Source organism: Balearica regulorum, chromosome 18 (genome assembly GCF_011004875.1).
Source record: "Balearica regulorum gibbericeps isolate bBalReg1 chromosome 18, bBalReg1.pri, whole genome shotgun sequence".
Taxonomy (NCBI): Eukaryota; Metazoa; Chordata; class Aves; order Gruiformes; family Gruidae; genus Balearica; species Balearica regulorum.
This window is the reverse complement of record NC_046201.1, coordinates 9,050,674-9,066,472: the sequence shown is the minus strand read 5'-3', so window position 1 is coordinate 9,066,472 and position 15,799 is coordinate 9,050,674. Positions and strand designations below refer to the sequence as shown.

At 39.5% G+C, this 15,799-nt stretch overlaps 2 protein-coding genes across 4 annotated transcripts in view; one reads left to right on the top strand and one right to left on the bottom strand.

Moving 5' to 3' along the window:
• Positions 1 to 15,799, bottom strand: part of SEC14L1 (SEC14 like lipid binding 1) — a 43,465-nt gene that overhangs the window by 24,155 nt on the left and 3,511 nt on the right. The window lies entirely within an intron of this gene.
• The window catches only part of ST6GALNAC1 (ST6 N-acetylgalactosaminide alpha-2,6-sialyltransferase 1), a 282,118-nt gene continuing 280,648 nt past the window's right edge, over positions 14,330 to 15,799 (top strand). The window contains exon 1 of the mRNA XM_075770942.1: positions 14,330 to 14,391. Coding sequence (XP_075627057.1) covers positions 14,345 to 14,391 — 47 coding nt within the window. The 5' untranslated portion in view covers positions 14,330 to 14,344. The remainder of the gene's footprint in view (positions 14,392 to 15,799) is intronic.

Here is a 15,799-nt window from a genome sequence, read left to right as displayed (position 1 = left end):
CACATTTGAATACACCTTCATTTTAATATATTAACTTTGTAAGGGGAAAAACTCTTCCACTCCATATATGAAGAGCAGAATTTCACTGAAGACAGGAAAACCCAACCTTTACAAACTGAGCTATACTTGAGAAGGGTGTGAATAGCAGAGAAGAACTGGCAGAACATTCAATCTGACAGCCCTGCAGATGGCTCTGAGGGGACAGCTGCATGGTGCAGTGGGATGGATTTGGGTGAATCTCTTAAAATGAAAACTGACTGCGATTCACCTGGCAAACGTGAGCAGCCCCTTACCCTAAACTACAGGCAAAAAACCTGTACAACTCTCCTCTCTCCCCATCACTTTACCACATTGGCAACTGCATCCTGGTCTTGTTTCACTTTGCCCCTCTTCTATCTTCCCTCCGTTACAGAAACATTTTACCCTATTGGGACACGAGTCACTCAGGAACAGGATACACTGTCTTCACCCTTCGTTTCCTGGTACAAGATGCAGTTTGGCCTCTTAAGTATTAATGATGACTATTAAGTATATCTAAGATAAAATAAATAACCCTTCTATAAGTTACACAGAAAAATCAAGAGGACAAGTCAGTATCAATAAGACAAGCATTCTCCTTCATTTTAGAGGCTAAAAAGTTCTTGTTTGGTACACAAGTGTACAAAATGTTATTGTCCTAGGACCTTCTGATTAGTGTATTTAGAATGTAAGCTTCTAGCACTGGGAACAAGCAGCGCCTGTACAGTTCATATACAGTCTACCAAAGCAAAGCATTCTCAAGTAATTGCCCAAAATGGCCCAACTGCTTCTACAGAAGCAGAAATACATCCCAGCTTTAAAGTTTCAAAGTGATGGAGTTTAGACTAAAATTTTCATAAAGGGGGCTGTTAAAAGTTTCATATAATTGTGCATGAAATCTTTGAACTACATTGGCTTTTTAGGTTTTGAAGTTTTAATTTTTTTTTTTAGTACAGACCACACAAATACACATTATAGAATTTATTTGACAAGTACTAACAAGAATCTACTCTGCACAGATTCTGTTAATGAATTCTAAATTAAGGCTAATTAATTTCTCAGCAAGAGAAGCAAGCTTGAAAAACGCTCTCAGATGTTCTCCAATGTGGTGAACAGAGCTTTCAGGTAGAGTATCTGTGAAGTAAAATTGTCAGTGGTTCAAGAACTTACTGCAGCATGATATTCAGATTCTTATAATGCCGTATTTATGATATTGCACTAAAGTGGTGCTCAAATTTATAGCCCAGGTCTACATCTCCTATATTCAGATGATCAAGGGCCCAACTGATTCAAGAGAGACTTAACACACTGAATCAGCCCTGACCATACAGACATCACTGGAACCTGCACAGGTCTCAAAGTATTCCCTGTGCTTCGAACACCCCCAGGTGTTAACCTCAGCTCTAAGGAGCCTGTACAATCCTATAAACACTGAAGATCAATACAGAAACCAGTTCATTAACAAGATCAAGTGAAGCCCTGTTGATGTTAAGAGTATGAAATGCTAAGGTGCATTGCTGTTTACAGTATCCTTGTGCCTAGAAAAGCATTTGAAGCCAGTCAAGCCAGTAAATTGAACTTTCTCACCTCCTCTCTCTCATTTTGTTGAATGGAAATGAAATTCCTGAAAAATTCTCCAGGAAACCAGGAGCTGAGGGAAATGAAATCAGCTATAAGCAGAGGTGGACAAGAAAACATTCACCAAAGGCATTAAATTCTTGCCACTGACAGCTCCTCTGTCACTCAAGAGTTCTCTGCATGGAAGAAAAGTTTGTATTAGATGTACAGAAGAACATAATCCCTACTCCTCCTCGTCTTCTTTTGATGCTCATACTTGTTTAAAGGCGTTCTCTTGATTTAATGGGGTTTCATTGAAAAGGATTTCAGACCCTACGCTGCCATGAATAACCCACTTATACCTAGCAAATGTCCACACAGAAAGAGGAAGAGAGGATAAGAGAGATTTATTCCAATACATTTAAATTCACCCCTTAGCTTAACTATATAAAGCCTTAGGTTTCAACACTTTGTATGAAGCGGATCCATTTCTGTTCATTTTTACATTTAACTGTATTAGAAGCCCATAGTACTTCAAAGTTAAATAAATATCCAGTTATGTTTCTTGTATATTTCAAATATACCCTGCTCCTAGATGGTATGAACAGAGCTAATGAAAATCTGTTCGCAATCTTGTGGATGTCACCACAGAATAAACAATACCTATTTGTTCTACCAAATAGGTTAACAGGCCTGCCACATGCAAGGCAGGCACAGCAATTTGCTGCTCAAATCCTAGAAACACACCAAGAAAGCTTCTGACCTTCACATCCATTCTGCAAATTCCTGAAACAGAAAGCATCTGAAAGCAAGGAGGACATTGCCCACAACCATTACAAAATAACCCAGTATACAGACTAAACTCAAATTCAATAGCTACTTTGTAATGTTGTATGAAGAGCTTTGATTCAATATGTTAAAAAAATCTCTCTTGAGTCAGGAAACTGTACAGAAGCTATTTCTGTGCTTTAGCTCAAGTGAGTTACTCTAGCTGAACCCATAAAAACGTAGAGACAATTTTTTGTTTGCTTCTGGATCAGCATCACTGCAACCAGCACTTACCACCCAAAACATATACAGGAGGTACACAGGGGAAGCAAAACCACCTTTGAGAACAGAGACCCTGTGGCTTTTGACAAGGAACAAAGCTCCATTACACATAACAGGAAGTATCACGCAGCTCTGTAGACACAGTCCACGCTACTTCACAGTTAATCTCTCTCAAGTCTTCTGCAGTGTAAAAGGAACAGCTTCATGTTAAATTTCAGGCCTAACAATAGTTTATAAACCCCGCCAGCCACAAAAATCATGAAACAGCACTGAAATTGTATTATAAATGAAACTATTCTCAGTAGCTTGCAGTTAGAGTGCTGCTTAGACAACACGACACACACATCGGGTTTCTGACAACAGGACCTTTTTCATGTGTTAACACTGCTACAAAGCACTTTCAAGTGAATGTAACAGCACTAACACACAAACACCAGCATTTCTGTTCATCTCTAGTTCAGGCAGCATTTCCATGGTTACAGTGTTGATCACTATTGGCTTTAAGTACATTCCAAATATAGACTAAATGCATAGCTTGGCATTTTAAACAGCCCTAATAGCTACCCTGCAGGCTAGTTCTTGTAAACTAGCTCTGAGTCCCTAGGAGGTGTAATGTACAAATATGCTATAGTGCTGCCTGAAAACTTAGCATACTGTGCATTGTATCATCCAGGCCGTTTGTAAATGCAGTCACTGCAACCAGACAGATCTTCATCACAGCATCCGCACCATATTCCAAAACTTTGGCACCCATCTTAAACAGGTTTGTCTTGCTTGTGCTTAAACTTCTTTCCTTTGAGGCCACCATGCAGGGATAGCATTAAGAGCCCTACTGAAATCAAAATGGCCTTACTGCACAAAACATCACCCCAAATCACATGCACTTTGGGATATTATTGTAGCTGTCCATCACTGTTTGCAACAAGTACACCTCTAGGTAGCTGCTGCAGAGAATGCTTTGGAGAAATTCATGTTAAGTATGCATTGACTAGATAGGATTATGCATATTAGTATCACTTTCATTAACAGAATTTAGAACTAATGATCTTCTACAGCTATTAAAATTTATAGAAGACATCAAACCCAACCTCAAGAAGATAGTAACAATTTCAGCAAAAAATCCCTTTTCCTTGTAATAATTTAAAAAGTTTACACACGTTTCGGAGTTTTAGTTCACATTCTCTGTGAGCTATATGTGAACCAAGGGAGTGCTCATTTTTCTACTAGCATACAAACCAGACATCAAAAGGATTCCACAGGCAGGTTATCGAAAGGATGCTCCATTTAGATAGCACCTACAATTCAGTATCACTAAAACTCTAAGCTTAGCCAAGGAAATACTTGATAATGTATATTCATAAAGCATTCTTGACAAATTTGTGTTATACTAAAAAAACCCCATAACATATTTGCTTAAAACTGCCCCAAACCAATATAGGGGATAAAAGAAAAGGCAAAAAGCAGGAGCAAGGAGTTACTGGGGGACAGGAAGGACTGAAGCAAACTTCCTCCGTGTTAGAGCATAAACGTGTAGGCCACAGAGCTGGTGCAGCTCAGCTTCCAGGGTTTTCAAGCATGAATAAAGTTATATTTTAATTTTTCATTGAAATAATTTAGACCTTATAAATAAAGCAGGAGATTCAAAACAGGCTATGAAGCAATCTTTCAGATAAGTGGAATTTTACCGGTAATTCACTAGTGAGTTATGCAATTGTGGTAACTAACTTACCAGACTGAGCAAAGAGCCTCTGCTTTCCTGCACCAGAAGAAACAGCCAGACACAGAAACCTCTATTCTCATGAGGGATGTGACTGGTCAAGCCACCCACGTAGGCTCTTTCTATACAGATCACTACTGTATCCCCCTCAGTGTACCCTTCCTGCATGGATACTACTCAATAGCTGGGCATTTTCAGAGAAGTGGTCACATATAGAAGCTTTACTAGCAAAATTATAGCAGCCTGTGTTGCATATAGCTGCACGTAATGAAACTGGAAGCGGACTGACTCTTTACAACCTAAGAACCATCAGAACCATTCTGCTGCATGCAGAGACACAATCTTCTTCCAGATAAAAAGTTAACTTTTCAGTGATTTAATGCAACTTTAATCAAGCTTTTAGGGGTAAAGGTATAGTGATACAGCAGGCAAAAAAGTTTGGGGATAAAGAATCTGACCTGAAGACAAGGGCTAACATTCCATGTTTTATCTGTAAAAGATGATCTTTAATAACCACATGCATGCCTCAACAGTACTTTAATTGGAAGAGTGGTTTCTTTAAAACAGATACAAGTCATCTGTGGTTTGCTTAAATAAATTTGCACAGCTGGAACTGTGTAATACTTGATTCTCCGTGTGCGAGCCTGAACGTCCATCTTCAGAGAACAAAATGAATCAGCAGGGTGGGATTTGAGGAGAAAGCGGATAGCCAGTGTAAGAGTTTAAGAGTTACACGTGCTTGCCCCCCAGACACTCACAAGAGGATCCTTAATTCTTTTCCTCCCTTCAAGAAGTCCAGAGAGCCCAGAAGAGCCCAAGGCATAGTGCAACTCCACTAAAGAGTGAGCAAGGCAGGCAGCCTCTGCACAATCTTGAGACATGAATCTCTAAAACGAGAGGCTAAAATAGAGAAGTTGGGCAAGTACTGCTCCTTCCTCAAGGAAAAAAGATTAAGGACTACAAACCCAAACATGCTGAAGGCAAATAGAATAATTTAAGTCTTCCTTTCCTTTGGAGTAAGCTGGGAAAGCCGGATCACTCAGGTTAGGCTGGCTTGGGACTGGAAGACCAATGTCAGCTTGATGCTTAGAAAAAAATCCCAACTGGTATTGCCCCGGTCTAGGTTGAACATCAAGGACAGACTTTATAGCCATGCTGCTGTAAGTTGCTCTTCAGTATATATAGACCTTTGCTGACTTAGTGTGGGCAGCAGCAATATCAGACTGACTTGCAATTTCACTTCAACTTGTTTATATTAAATGCATGTGCAAAACTATTCTACAGAGAAAATGAGCATTTGCTCTGCCTGTGTTCCAAGCAAGACAGATGGAAATCAGTTCCGGCCCTGAAGCCACATAGCTCTGAGCACACCACTTTCTTTGACAAAACGTGCCCTGCAATCAGAGTCAACTTTAGTAGTTTCTAGGATGGGAAACTTGGCTTCTGACCCTAATTGCACAGGACATGACTGTGTCAGCTCAAGGTTAAAGTACTATGGAGAAGGGGCTGACCTCCAAAAGAGCATCACAGTAAAGGCTGGCAACAGGCCAGCGAAAGCTTAAATGCTTGGAGACAGACATGTGATTACTGGGGAATGTGAGCTATTCTCAGCAAGCACTTCCTATTTCTCTAAAAACTGCAATGTATCAACCTTTACACAACACAGGAACATATCTTTCTTTGAATTTTAAGATACACATATCAAAATGACTGTAAACCATTAAGCTTGTCTTACTGTTGCTTTTAAATAATCATTACTTGTCTTACAGCAGCTGAACAATGACAACTATGTTCTGCATTGCTAACAGGCATCTCACAAACACATAGGATACTGTCACACTGAAAGCAGAATTTGGTACTTAGCTTCCCCATTCCTCTCCAGTTAAGAAAATGGCACGTCTGGTTCCTCTGCAGTCAGTTTTACTTTAAAATTCAGCTTCAATCCTACTGTGTCCACTGAGGATCTATTTTTGGAACAGTCAAATATTCCTTACCGCTCTATTGTTCCATGCTTAAGTCTCACTTTCATGAGTCCTACAACTGGTATTCGTCACTTTTTTGGTCTCAGAATCACAGACAGACATTTTCAATAAGCAGGTCTGTTAAAACATGTTTAACATCTGGAATATGTTAGGGTATTTTAAATAAAACTATTACAGCGTAGACAAAATCTAATTTATGAGTGGAGGAGGAAAAGATGACTACAGCATTGCTACAGTATAGGCTCAGAATTCCTCATTAAACCATTGTCTGAAAGGTTAAAGACTTGTACTACCACAAAGAACAAAGTCTCCTGATCTCCCACCGCATGAAGGTTCAGTGAAACAGGTTTGACTTCATTGTCTCAGACTGCACCCACCAGGTTTTAATTTGGCCCAGAGGCAATTGGCCTCTAAGCACTGCACGAGTGATTTCACTCTACCAAGAGTATAATCAGTACAGTAAAGACAGCTTTGCCAAAAGAGCATAATTCAAGATAAGTAGCATGGCTCAACTGTAGAGGTCTCCGTTTGGCTTTTGGACCAGCAAAATATCAGCTTCCAGGTAGAGAGTAGTTATACTCTATTTAGCAAACCAATTACAATTTATTAAGTACATCAATTAAATCTTGACCATTCAATGGACTGTCACCAAAATGTGGCACATAAGGGTCTGGAGGCTGCAGACAATTTATCTCTTAAGCTAGAAAGTTGAAGGTAACATTTTTTAAAAAAATCTTAACCTTACATACATGTCTGCTGTATCAGGAGATGCCTCAAAAAGGTTAGAAATTGATGGTGGAAGATCAACAGTACAGAACAACAGTGGTTCCTCATATGGAATCATAAACTATTAAACAGTCTAAGACTCATCACTATGAAAAAGAATAATTTAAAGTCTGGGGGAAATGCCTTAGAGATCCAACAGGGCAAGCAGCACGAGGAATGTGAGCAGGGTTTTATTGCCTCTTCCAACAGAAGGAGCAGGTGGTGTGATGCTGAGTGAGCAGGGGCCAGGTTTAGATAAAGGACACAACGCTTGACACAGTGTGTCATGAAGCACAAACTCCTGCTGGAGGGTGTCACGATAGAGTTCACTTGGCTCCAGAAAGGAATTGGGCAGGCACAAGAAAACACAACACATGCGGTGCTATTATAGATAACTGGCACATTCTCAACCAGAAGGGCTGTCAAGACACATCGCTGTAGGATGAAAGAGTATCCCGAGAGAGTGTTACCATATGTTTATCTCATTCTTCTCCTCTTCCCCAGAGGCAGTTACTGCCCTTGGCCACTGCCAGATACACAGCACACTAGCTAGACAGGCCTTATAGTGCAATTCAGTACTGTGGTTCTCATCAAGAGACAGAATACAATCCTTTTCCCCCCATCCAAACACATCATTAAGATAACAATAACCAGGTAATATCACTGCTAGATGCATCACTGGCATGTTAAGGTGACTTCTGCCCCCCTGAATCTGCTCCCCAATAAAATACAAAGAGAAAGACACCACCTAGCTTCAAAAGATAAGCCAATTAAAAAAGAACAGTCAATACTCCTTTGATTCTTTCCTAAAAAGCAATCAAAATCATAGATTATAGACCATCAGTTCTTTGTTCTTTACCCTCCTTTACAGCAAAGAACAGCAAACAAAAGCAAGAATCAGTTTAGTCAACACAGAACAAACAAGTTCAAGTGAAATTGCTTTAAATCCTGTTCATTACAACATCAGTGGCTGCACCATGCAGACCATGAAACACTTCAATAGAAATAAGTAATTTCATAGAGCCATGAATTCAGTAATGAAGAATTTATCCACAGGCCAATGAATTGCACAGCAAAGACAGTTTTGTAAATTAAGTAGTATAATTTACACACTGAATAAAAAAAGTCAGAAAAATGTCCTCTGGAAAGGATTCCGCTGACTGATGTTCCTGAACTGGACTTAACGTCTATGACATTCACATTTTACACTAAATGGAGACACAATGCACCCGAGAAAGGAAATGCTCTCATCAGGAAACTAACTGTTCCCCTTCTGTTGTGGCATAAACAAATATAAATGATACATTGCCATCCTGACCATCACCAGAGAAATATTCATTTTAGCAAAATGAGATCTATTATTATCAAAGCAATATGATATAATATTACAGCAGCAGTAGGCAAGGCAGAAAGTTATCACTCTCAAAGAGGCTGAGACATTAAAAGGTCTGCAATGTAGTTTTCAAACTGTTACACAGATTGATCTGCATATATTCCAAAAAAGACCTGTCCTCAACTTTTTGAGAATATAAATAACAAATAATCTAAAATGTACATAACCCTACAGATTTAGATATTTAACTTCATGAAACTGACCATGACAGTGTCTGCAAAGGCTAATTTAGGAGAATCCGAACATATATAAGAATTAAAACCATTTAAATAAAAATTCATTTTTAATACAAAAGGGTAGCTTCTCTTTGCTCCCTCCCACGATCCCTCTGCTGTCACCAGAGTTAAAGCTGTTAGGTTCTGCCAGTCCTGTGATATTTTTATTTTCAAATTTAATGATATACAGTCCCCAAACCTTATTATCATAAAGTAAAAGCCAAGAGGAATCCAAGACAGAAAATGTTCAAATCTGAAATTTCATACATGAATACAAAGCAAGACAGCCAACCAGTCAGCTCACATACTGCCCCATTATATCATACAAAATATCTTTTTTTTTTTAATTTTCATTTTTCTAAGGTAAGGACAGATTTGCCTTTATGCCAGAGCAACTCACAGAATCTACAACTCCAAGCCATTAAGCACATTTTGCAAATACTTTGCACTGCTAAAGAATACCAAGGCCTGAAGACTGATGAATCAAGTTTCTAATGGCCCCTTCATTTACTGTTACAGCAACAAGCTTGGGCATTTTTCGAACTGCAGATCCCTAATTATTTCCCTACAGAATCAAGGGCTCCCGCAGTGCAACATGTATTGACAAATGCCCTGCTGATTTGCTCGCTCTTCCTTGTGGCCAGCTGCCATCAGCTCACTGACAGGGCAGGGGGACGAGGACCTGTGTCCATGGGGTGACCCTGCTGAGGAAATCAGGCTGACAAGGTATTTATTCTCCTTTTTTTCCAAGATAGCTTTTGACCAGCCTGTCTCCCTAAACTGGCTTGCTGATGAACATGTCTTTGCAGGAAACCTGACACCAGCTTAGTTATAATGGGAAACCATATATTCGGTTATGTTTCTCTGACACTAAGAGCGAGTCCATGAACCACAAGCTGAAAGCCTCTGTGAACTGGGCGGAAATCAGTATTACTTGGGCAAAAGTAATGCAGAGAACAGCCAGGACCTCAGGATCTGATCTCAAATTTTGATGGCTCATTGCTTGCTTATACTCTTGGCAACGCTGCCCCACGCTGCTGCAGAGCCCAGATGATGCCAGCCACAGGTTCTCCAACCATGTTGCCACCAGTACCTTCCACCAGCGGAAGTTCTTGGCACAACTCTCACCTCAAACATCACTGACCGATGGCAAGTGAAACAAGCTGCATGCGAACTGACTGTGAGAAAGCCTAATTATTAGATTACCTGCAGTAGGCCCTACTTAACATTTTACCTGAGCTGCTAAACTGACCCACCTTAACTATATCACAAAAATCAGATAAAGAGTTAATAATTCAGCCTAACAGCTTAGTGCTTCATTTAGAATACATACACAGTAATTTTAAACTACATGAAAAGTGGGAAGACAAATTCACTTGGGAGAAAAGAAAATAGACCATTTAAGATTAACCTGTAATTAATTTTAACTTGAGCTAATTAACAGAGTTCCTTGCAAATTCTCAGAAGATTCATTCTATATTCAGAATGCAACAGTTTTATGATCACATCGCTGCCCTCCTTCCTGAAACATATTGAATTCAAACTAAGGGCAAAGCAAAACCAATCTTGGTTAGGAAAATCACAATGAATACCCCTCAATTCTGTGTTCCAAAATCTGGACTCTAATTGAATGTGCTTTACAGAAAGTCTTCAGGGGTTACTTCCAATCCCTCAGGCTCTCCTTCGACTCCCTCCTTCATGGTGTGCTTGTCTCCTAAAAGCATAGCGGCTCCAGTATTCTGCTGCAAGAGCTCCACGGGAACAGGAGGCGCAGATTGCTCGTGCTGGAGGCGCACGTAACTGGCCATACCACACGGAAACACCTCATTCTACGTCTGCAGCTGACGCCTCTGATCTCTAAGCAACCTCTGGTTCCTCATTGGACATGTTTTTAGAATTAAAAAAAAATACACGTTATCTCTTTCCCACGGGGTTTTGAAGGCTTTTACACATGCTTCTTAATGGCTAACCACAGTAAATTACGAGCATTAAGTTATACCTTTTCCAAATCATAACTGTAGTATCACAGCTGTCTGGGTCTCTGCAGAATGTGTTAACCACTTCCTTTCTGCCAGGATCCCACGTGTTTAATTTTGAGATTTTAAATTCAAAGGCAACTTCACTTGGCTGATCAACAGAACCTAGAGCAGCACTTCACTCCAGTCTCAGAGCTAACACACCTGCAAAGGGTGAAAAGCTTAGAGTGCTTTCAGAACAAAGCAACAAGAACTGTTTTGATACAGACTTTTCTTCTATTGACACCTTTCAGAGCGTGACAGTAGTGGTGGTTTAGCTTTTAAAGTGTAAAAGACTTGTTAAAACACTGACTAAAAGCATTTGGTGAATCAGAGAACTGCAGCTGTCAGCTACAGTCAGGTCATGTGTTTGCCCATAAAAAACAGGAAACAGCTAGCCATGGAAATATCTAAGCACACCATGAAATAACACGTAAATTGCACAGTAAGCAGGCAGCTAAGTCAATATTTTTCCCTAGTGCTCAACGTAACTGTTACGTTTGTTAACCATGGCTCATTCCAAACAACTGTTAAGAACAAATGAGTTTTTGGCCAATGTGTGCTAACACAGGAGACCATCAACAATGACATAAAACAGCAGTTAAACTGCAGCCGCTTATTTGAAAATAAGAAAATCCACCAAGGCACTGTTTTACCAATGCATTTCCAACTGTAAATAAGCCTGAATGTTCAACAAAGACAGGAAGCAAAGTAGATGAAAGTCTGTCTGGGAGTCACAAAAGAAGGGGAAAACCGCTGAGCTGTTTCAGGAGTGGACACTCAGTTTGCTCCCTTCCCCGGGCTGTAACTATCCAAGACAAATTCTCAAGAAGGTGCACGGCATTGCAGGAATAAATTACTCCTGTATACATTTAAAGCCTACTTTGTGCTTCCTTTTTTCTCATCCGCCTGTCAGCCCCTCTTCACATGAAGTGTGGAATGCATTTTTTCCAAGAAAAAGAAAATGAGCATAGAAGGAATAAAAATTGTAGAGATTTATGAGCAGGTGTGGCACTTAACTTGATACATAGTTATTTTTTTAAATGACATTTTAAAGTAATAACCTTTAAAATGAAAAGATGATATACTGCCTGATCAGGAAACTCATTACAATCTAGATCAAGGGATTATACTTTGATTTGTCAATCTGAAAAAAACAGATAAATTTTTTCTAATCTACTCTATCATTGAAGCGTATTTATGCCATCTATAATCTTCTTACTTTCCTGTAATTTAGGGATACTTTAATTCATGGAGTTTTACCTTAAAAACTGGGGTTCTTTCAGATCTATAAAACCAAAGAAAGCCAGTCAGCCTGTTGTCCAAAAGCAGCAAATTTGAAACATTACAGTATAATCAAAAGGGCACTAGATGTTATTGAGAAAGATTCATGCTTTAGATACTTTAGATATTCTATCAGAACAAAGGGAAAGCATGAGACCAATTATTTTTTTTTTTAAAAATGATTTTGATGAGCATACAGTTTAGAAGGAAGTGGTTTTCAGCCTCAAGGCAGTGCAAGATTAATCGCCATTTTTATTTTAAAATAGAAATTAAATGCATTATTTCCACAACTGCAAGCTCCTGACATTGATGACTAGTTTACCTACAGAGTTCTCTTCACTGTTTGGCACCAGTGGAAGCTGACAAATGCCAGGAACTTCAGAGTCAAAACATTATTTTAGGTATTCAAAAGACTGCAAAATACCTTTGAAAGTCAGTCTCTCGCCACAGGCAGATTCAAAAATATTAGTTTTCACAAAGGCACAAGTTCTTAAAATCTACATTAATTTGACTACACGTGCAGGACAGGTTTAGAGCACACTTGCTGTGTTCAGCCACGTTACTATTCATATTTATGGCTGAAACCAAGCAATTTGTGGCTGTAAATAAGACATTTTCTAAATGGCATGAAGAGCAATACATTTCCCATAGAGCTTCCAGAAACTAAAAAAAAACCCCTCTAATCAATGGTTCAATTCAATGTGGTTTTTTTCAAAAATCTTACTTATTTTCCATTTGCATAAATTCCATCCTTGGAATGCCATAGTAGTTGATTATTCATTATTTAAATTTACTTTGGAAATTAAGCTCAAGGGGAATTATCTAATGCATGTCAGATTGAAATGAACGTGAATCTCCAAAGTTAATTTTAGCCTCGTGTGTTAAGAAAGCTTCAAGTTCTTAACTGCCTTTTAACATTAAGAACTACTTATTCAGCACAGACCCTATATTACTTTAAATGCAAACCTCTTTAAGGCAAATATCAAAAATTGAATCTATAATCTTTAAAAGTTTTATAAAAGCAGCTTCTCAGTTTTTCTCCAGTATATTTAACCTTGGTAACTTGACAAGTGAGTCTAAGTAAACAGCCATTTTTCCACATTTCGACTGCTTCCAGCATTACACAAGCTTCAACACAAACAGGAGGAAAAATGAGGCGAGATTCTACTCAGTCTGATGAGCAGCTGTGCAAGTTTTTTTTAAATATGTATATACATACATATAGTATAAGTTTTCAAGAAGTTGATTATGACAGATACGCCACAGAGCAGCCAAAAGTCATCACATCAGCATTGGTAACCATTTGGTGAAATCATATTACCTCTGTTAGGTACGTCAGGCTAAAACATGATAATTTCTAGCCTGTGATTCTAGAATCTTTTCAAGTTCAGGAGATAGTTTCATTAAAAGATTTGCATCCAGTTCTTACTGTTTTCGAAGCAACTTAGATATTATCTGGAACCACACAATTCACCAGAAAAAAAGGAAATCTTCAGGGGAACTAGCTTATATTAGATTTGACATAGCTTGCCTTTAATGATAGAGGCAGGCAAGAGGCACGGAGCAATGGATCTCCCAACTCCCCACCAACAACAGTACTTCACAGGTTCTCTTGCAGACCGGAGAGATAAGGGGTTGTGCCTTGAAGTATATTGTCACAGAAGGACATCAGGGTTCAACAGACAATTTTTGGATTTCAGTGGAGGAGCATAAGAGAGAAACTTATTTTCAACATCAATTCAACTTAGAAAAATAATTTTCACTGTGTCTGTTTCAAAAGTCTTTATATCATAATTGTCTGCAAAACACTTGTCTTGTCAATCTTGGTTTAGATCAAAGTGGAATTAAATCCAGGTTTTTGCCTTAATATAGCTGCACTCATCCTTCATAGAATCATAGAATGGTTTGGGTTGGAAGGGACCTTAAAGATCATCTAGTTCCAACCCCCCTGCTGCGGGCAGGGACACCCTCCACTAGACCACATTGCCCAAAGCCTCATCCAACCTGGCCTTGCAGGGATGGGGCCTCCACAACCTCTCTGAACAACCTGTTCCAGTACCTCACCGCTCTAACAGTAAAGAACTTCTTTCTAACATCTAACCTAAATCGACCCTCCTTCAGCTTAAACCCCTTACCCCTTGTCCTGTCACGACACTCCCTGATAAACAGTCCCTCACCAGCTTTCCTGTAGGCCCCTTCAGGTACTGGTCAGCCGCAATTAGATCTCCCCAGAGCCTTCTTTTCTCCAGGCTGAACAATCCCAACTCTCTCAGCCTGTCCTCATAGGAGAGGTGCTCCAGCCCTCTGATCAGCTTTGTGGCCTCCTCTGGACTCTCTCCAACAGCTCCATGTCTCTCCTGTACTGGGGCCCCCAGAGCTGGATGCAGTACTCCAGGTGGGGTCTCAAGAGCAGAGTAGAGGGGCAGGATCAGCTCCCTGAACCTGCTGGTCACACATCTTTTGATGCAGCCCAGGACACGGTTGGCTTTCTGGGCTTGTGTGGAGCTTCTCATCAATCAATACCCCCCAAGTCCTTCTCCTTGGGGCCGCTTTCAATCCATTCCTCACCCAGCCTATAGCTGTGCTTGGGATTGCGCCGACCCATGTGCAGGACTTTCGTAGAGACACCAAAGTTCTTTCAAGACACCCTAGAGCAGCATGAATGGAATGCTGATTGTACTTTATTCTCCCTCAAGTACCTCTCTGAAACCCAGGAAAGGAAAAGTGGGCAAATAGGAAGTTTGTAGTGTAAATGACCCATTCTGCAACTGGCATTCACTTGGTTGCTTGTAGAGAAATCAGCATAAAATTCTTCTTTTCTATCTGAGAGCTAAATATTAGTTTGACTTAATGAGTTCCAATTTGTAGTTGGAACACACAGCATCCAGGAAATCTTTAGAGTCCACATAGGCTTCACTGACACTGGTGATCTTCATTCTAGTATGAACTAGCTCTTCAGTTCCACGAAACTCTCAGGGAAGGGAGGACAATTTTCCAAATAAAATTTTTAAAAGTACTCAGCACCTTAAGACAAAGATGAGATTCCATGCAACAAGATTCAAGCTAGAAACAGTGATTTTTGTTAGACAACTCGGCATAAAGAACACTGCTGCCACATTGACCAAAGGTTTCTTTGAGAGGCTTTTTACTGACAGCTGATTGTCTGTGATGTGTGGGTTTAAATCTCTGTTTGAGGACACGTTCTCTCAAAGGTTGGGTGCAAACAAAAGAGAGGGACAGAGAAAAATCAAACAAAAAATTATATTGTTAAAGTCATTTGTTGGGTGCTTTAAATTCAAGCTTGGTATATACCAGGATGTGTTCCTCATTTTAGAAGAGCTGCTGGCACTGTGCAAATAACATTATAGCACTTTTTTTGGTGAGAAAATGCAACATAGTACTTCCACTTTAGTAAGCACAGAATTTGACACAAATATTCCTTCCAGAAATACTTCATCAACTTACACAATCACTATTCATCCAAGGGAAAACAGTAACAAAAAGCATCAAACTATCATATACTGTTTATATCCTTTAAAAAATTTGGCTTACGGAGGCACTCCTCTACATACTTCAGAAAATGCACGACAGCTTTGATAGATCACCACCAGGAATTTTACAAGTTTTAAAAACCAATAGCAGAAGCAACATGGCAGGAGAAGGATGTTCATCCAGTGATGACATTCTGAACAAGTTCAAATGATAACTTGCTGCCCTGACAGACAAAATAAATCATACATATTATCACTAATCTAAACTTCTAGTCTCAGAAAGCATCCTGTTCAGCTGTTTCTTTTTATAAA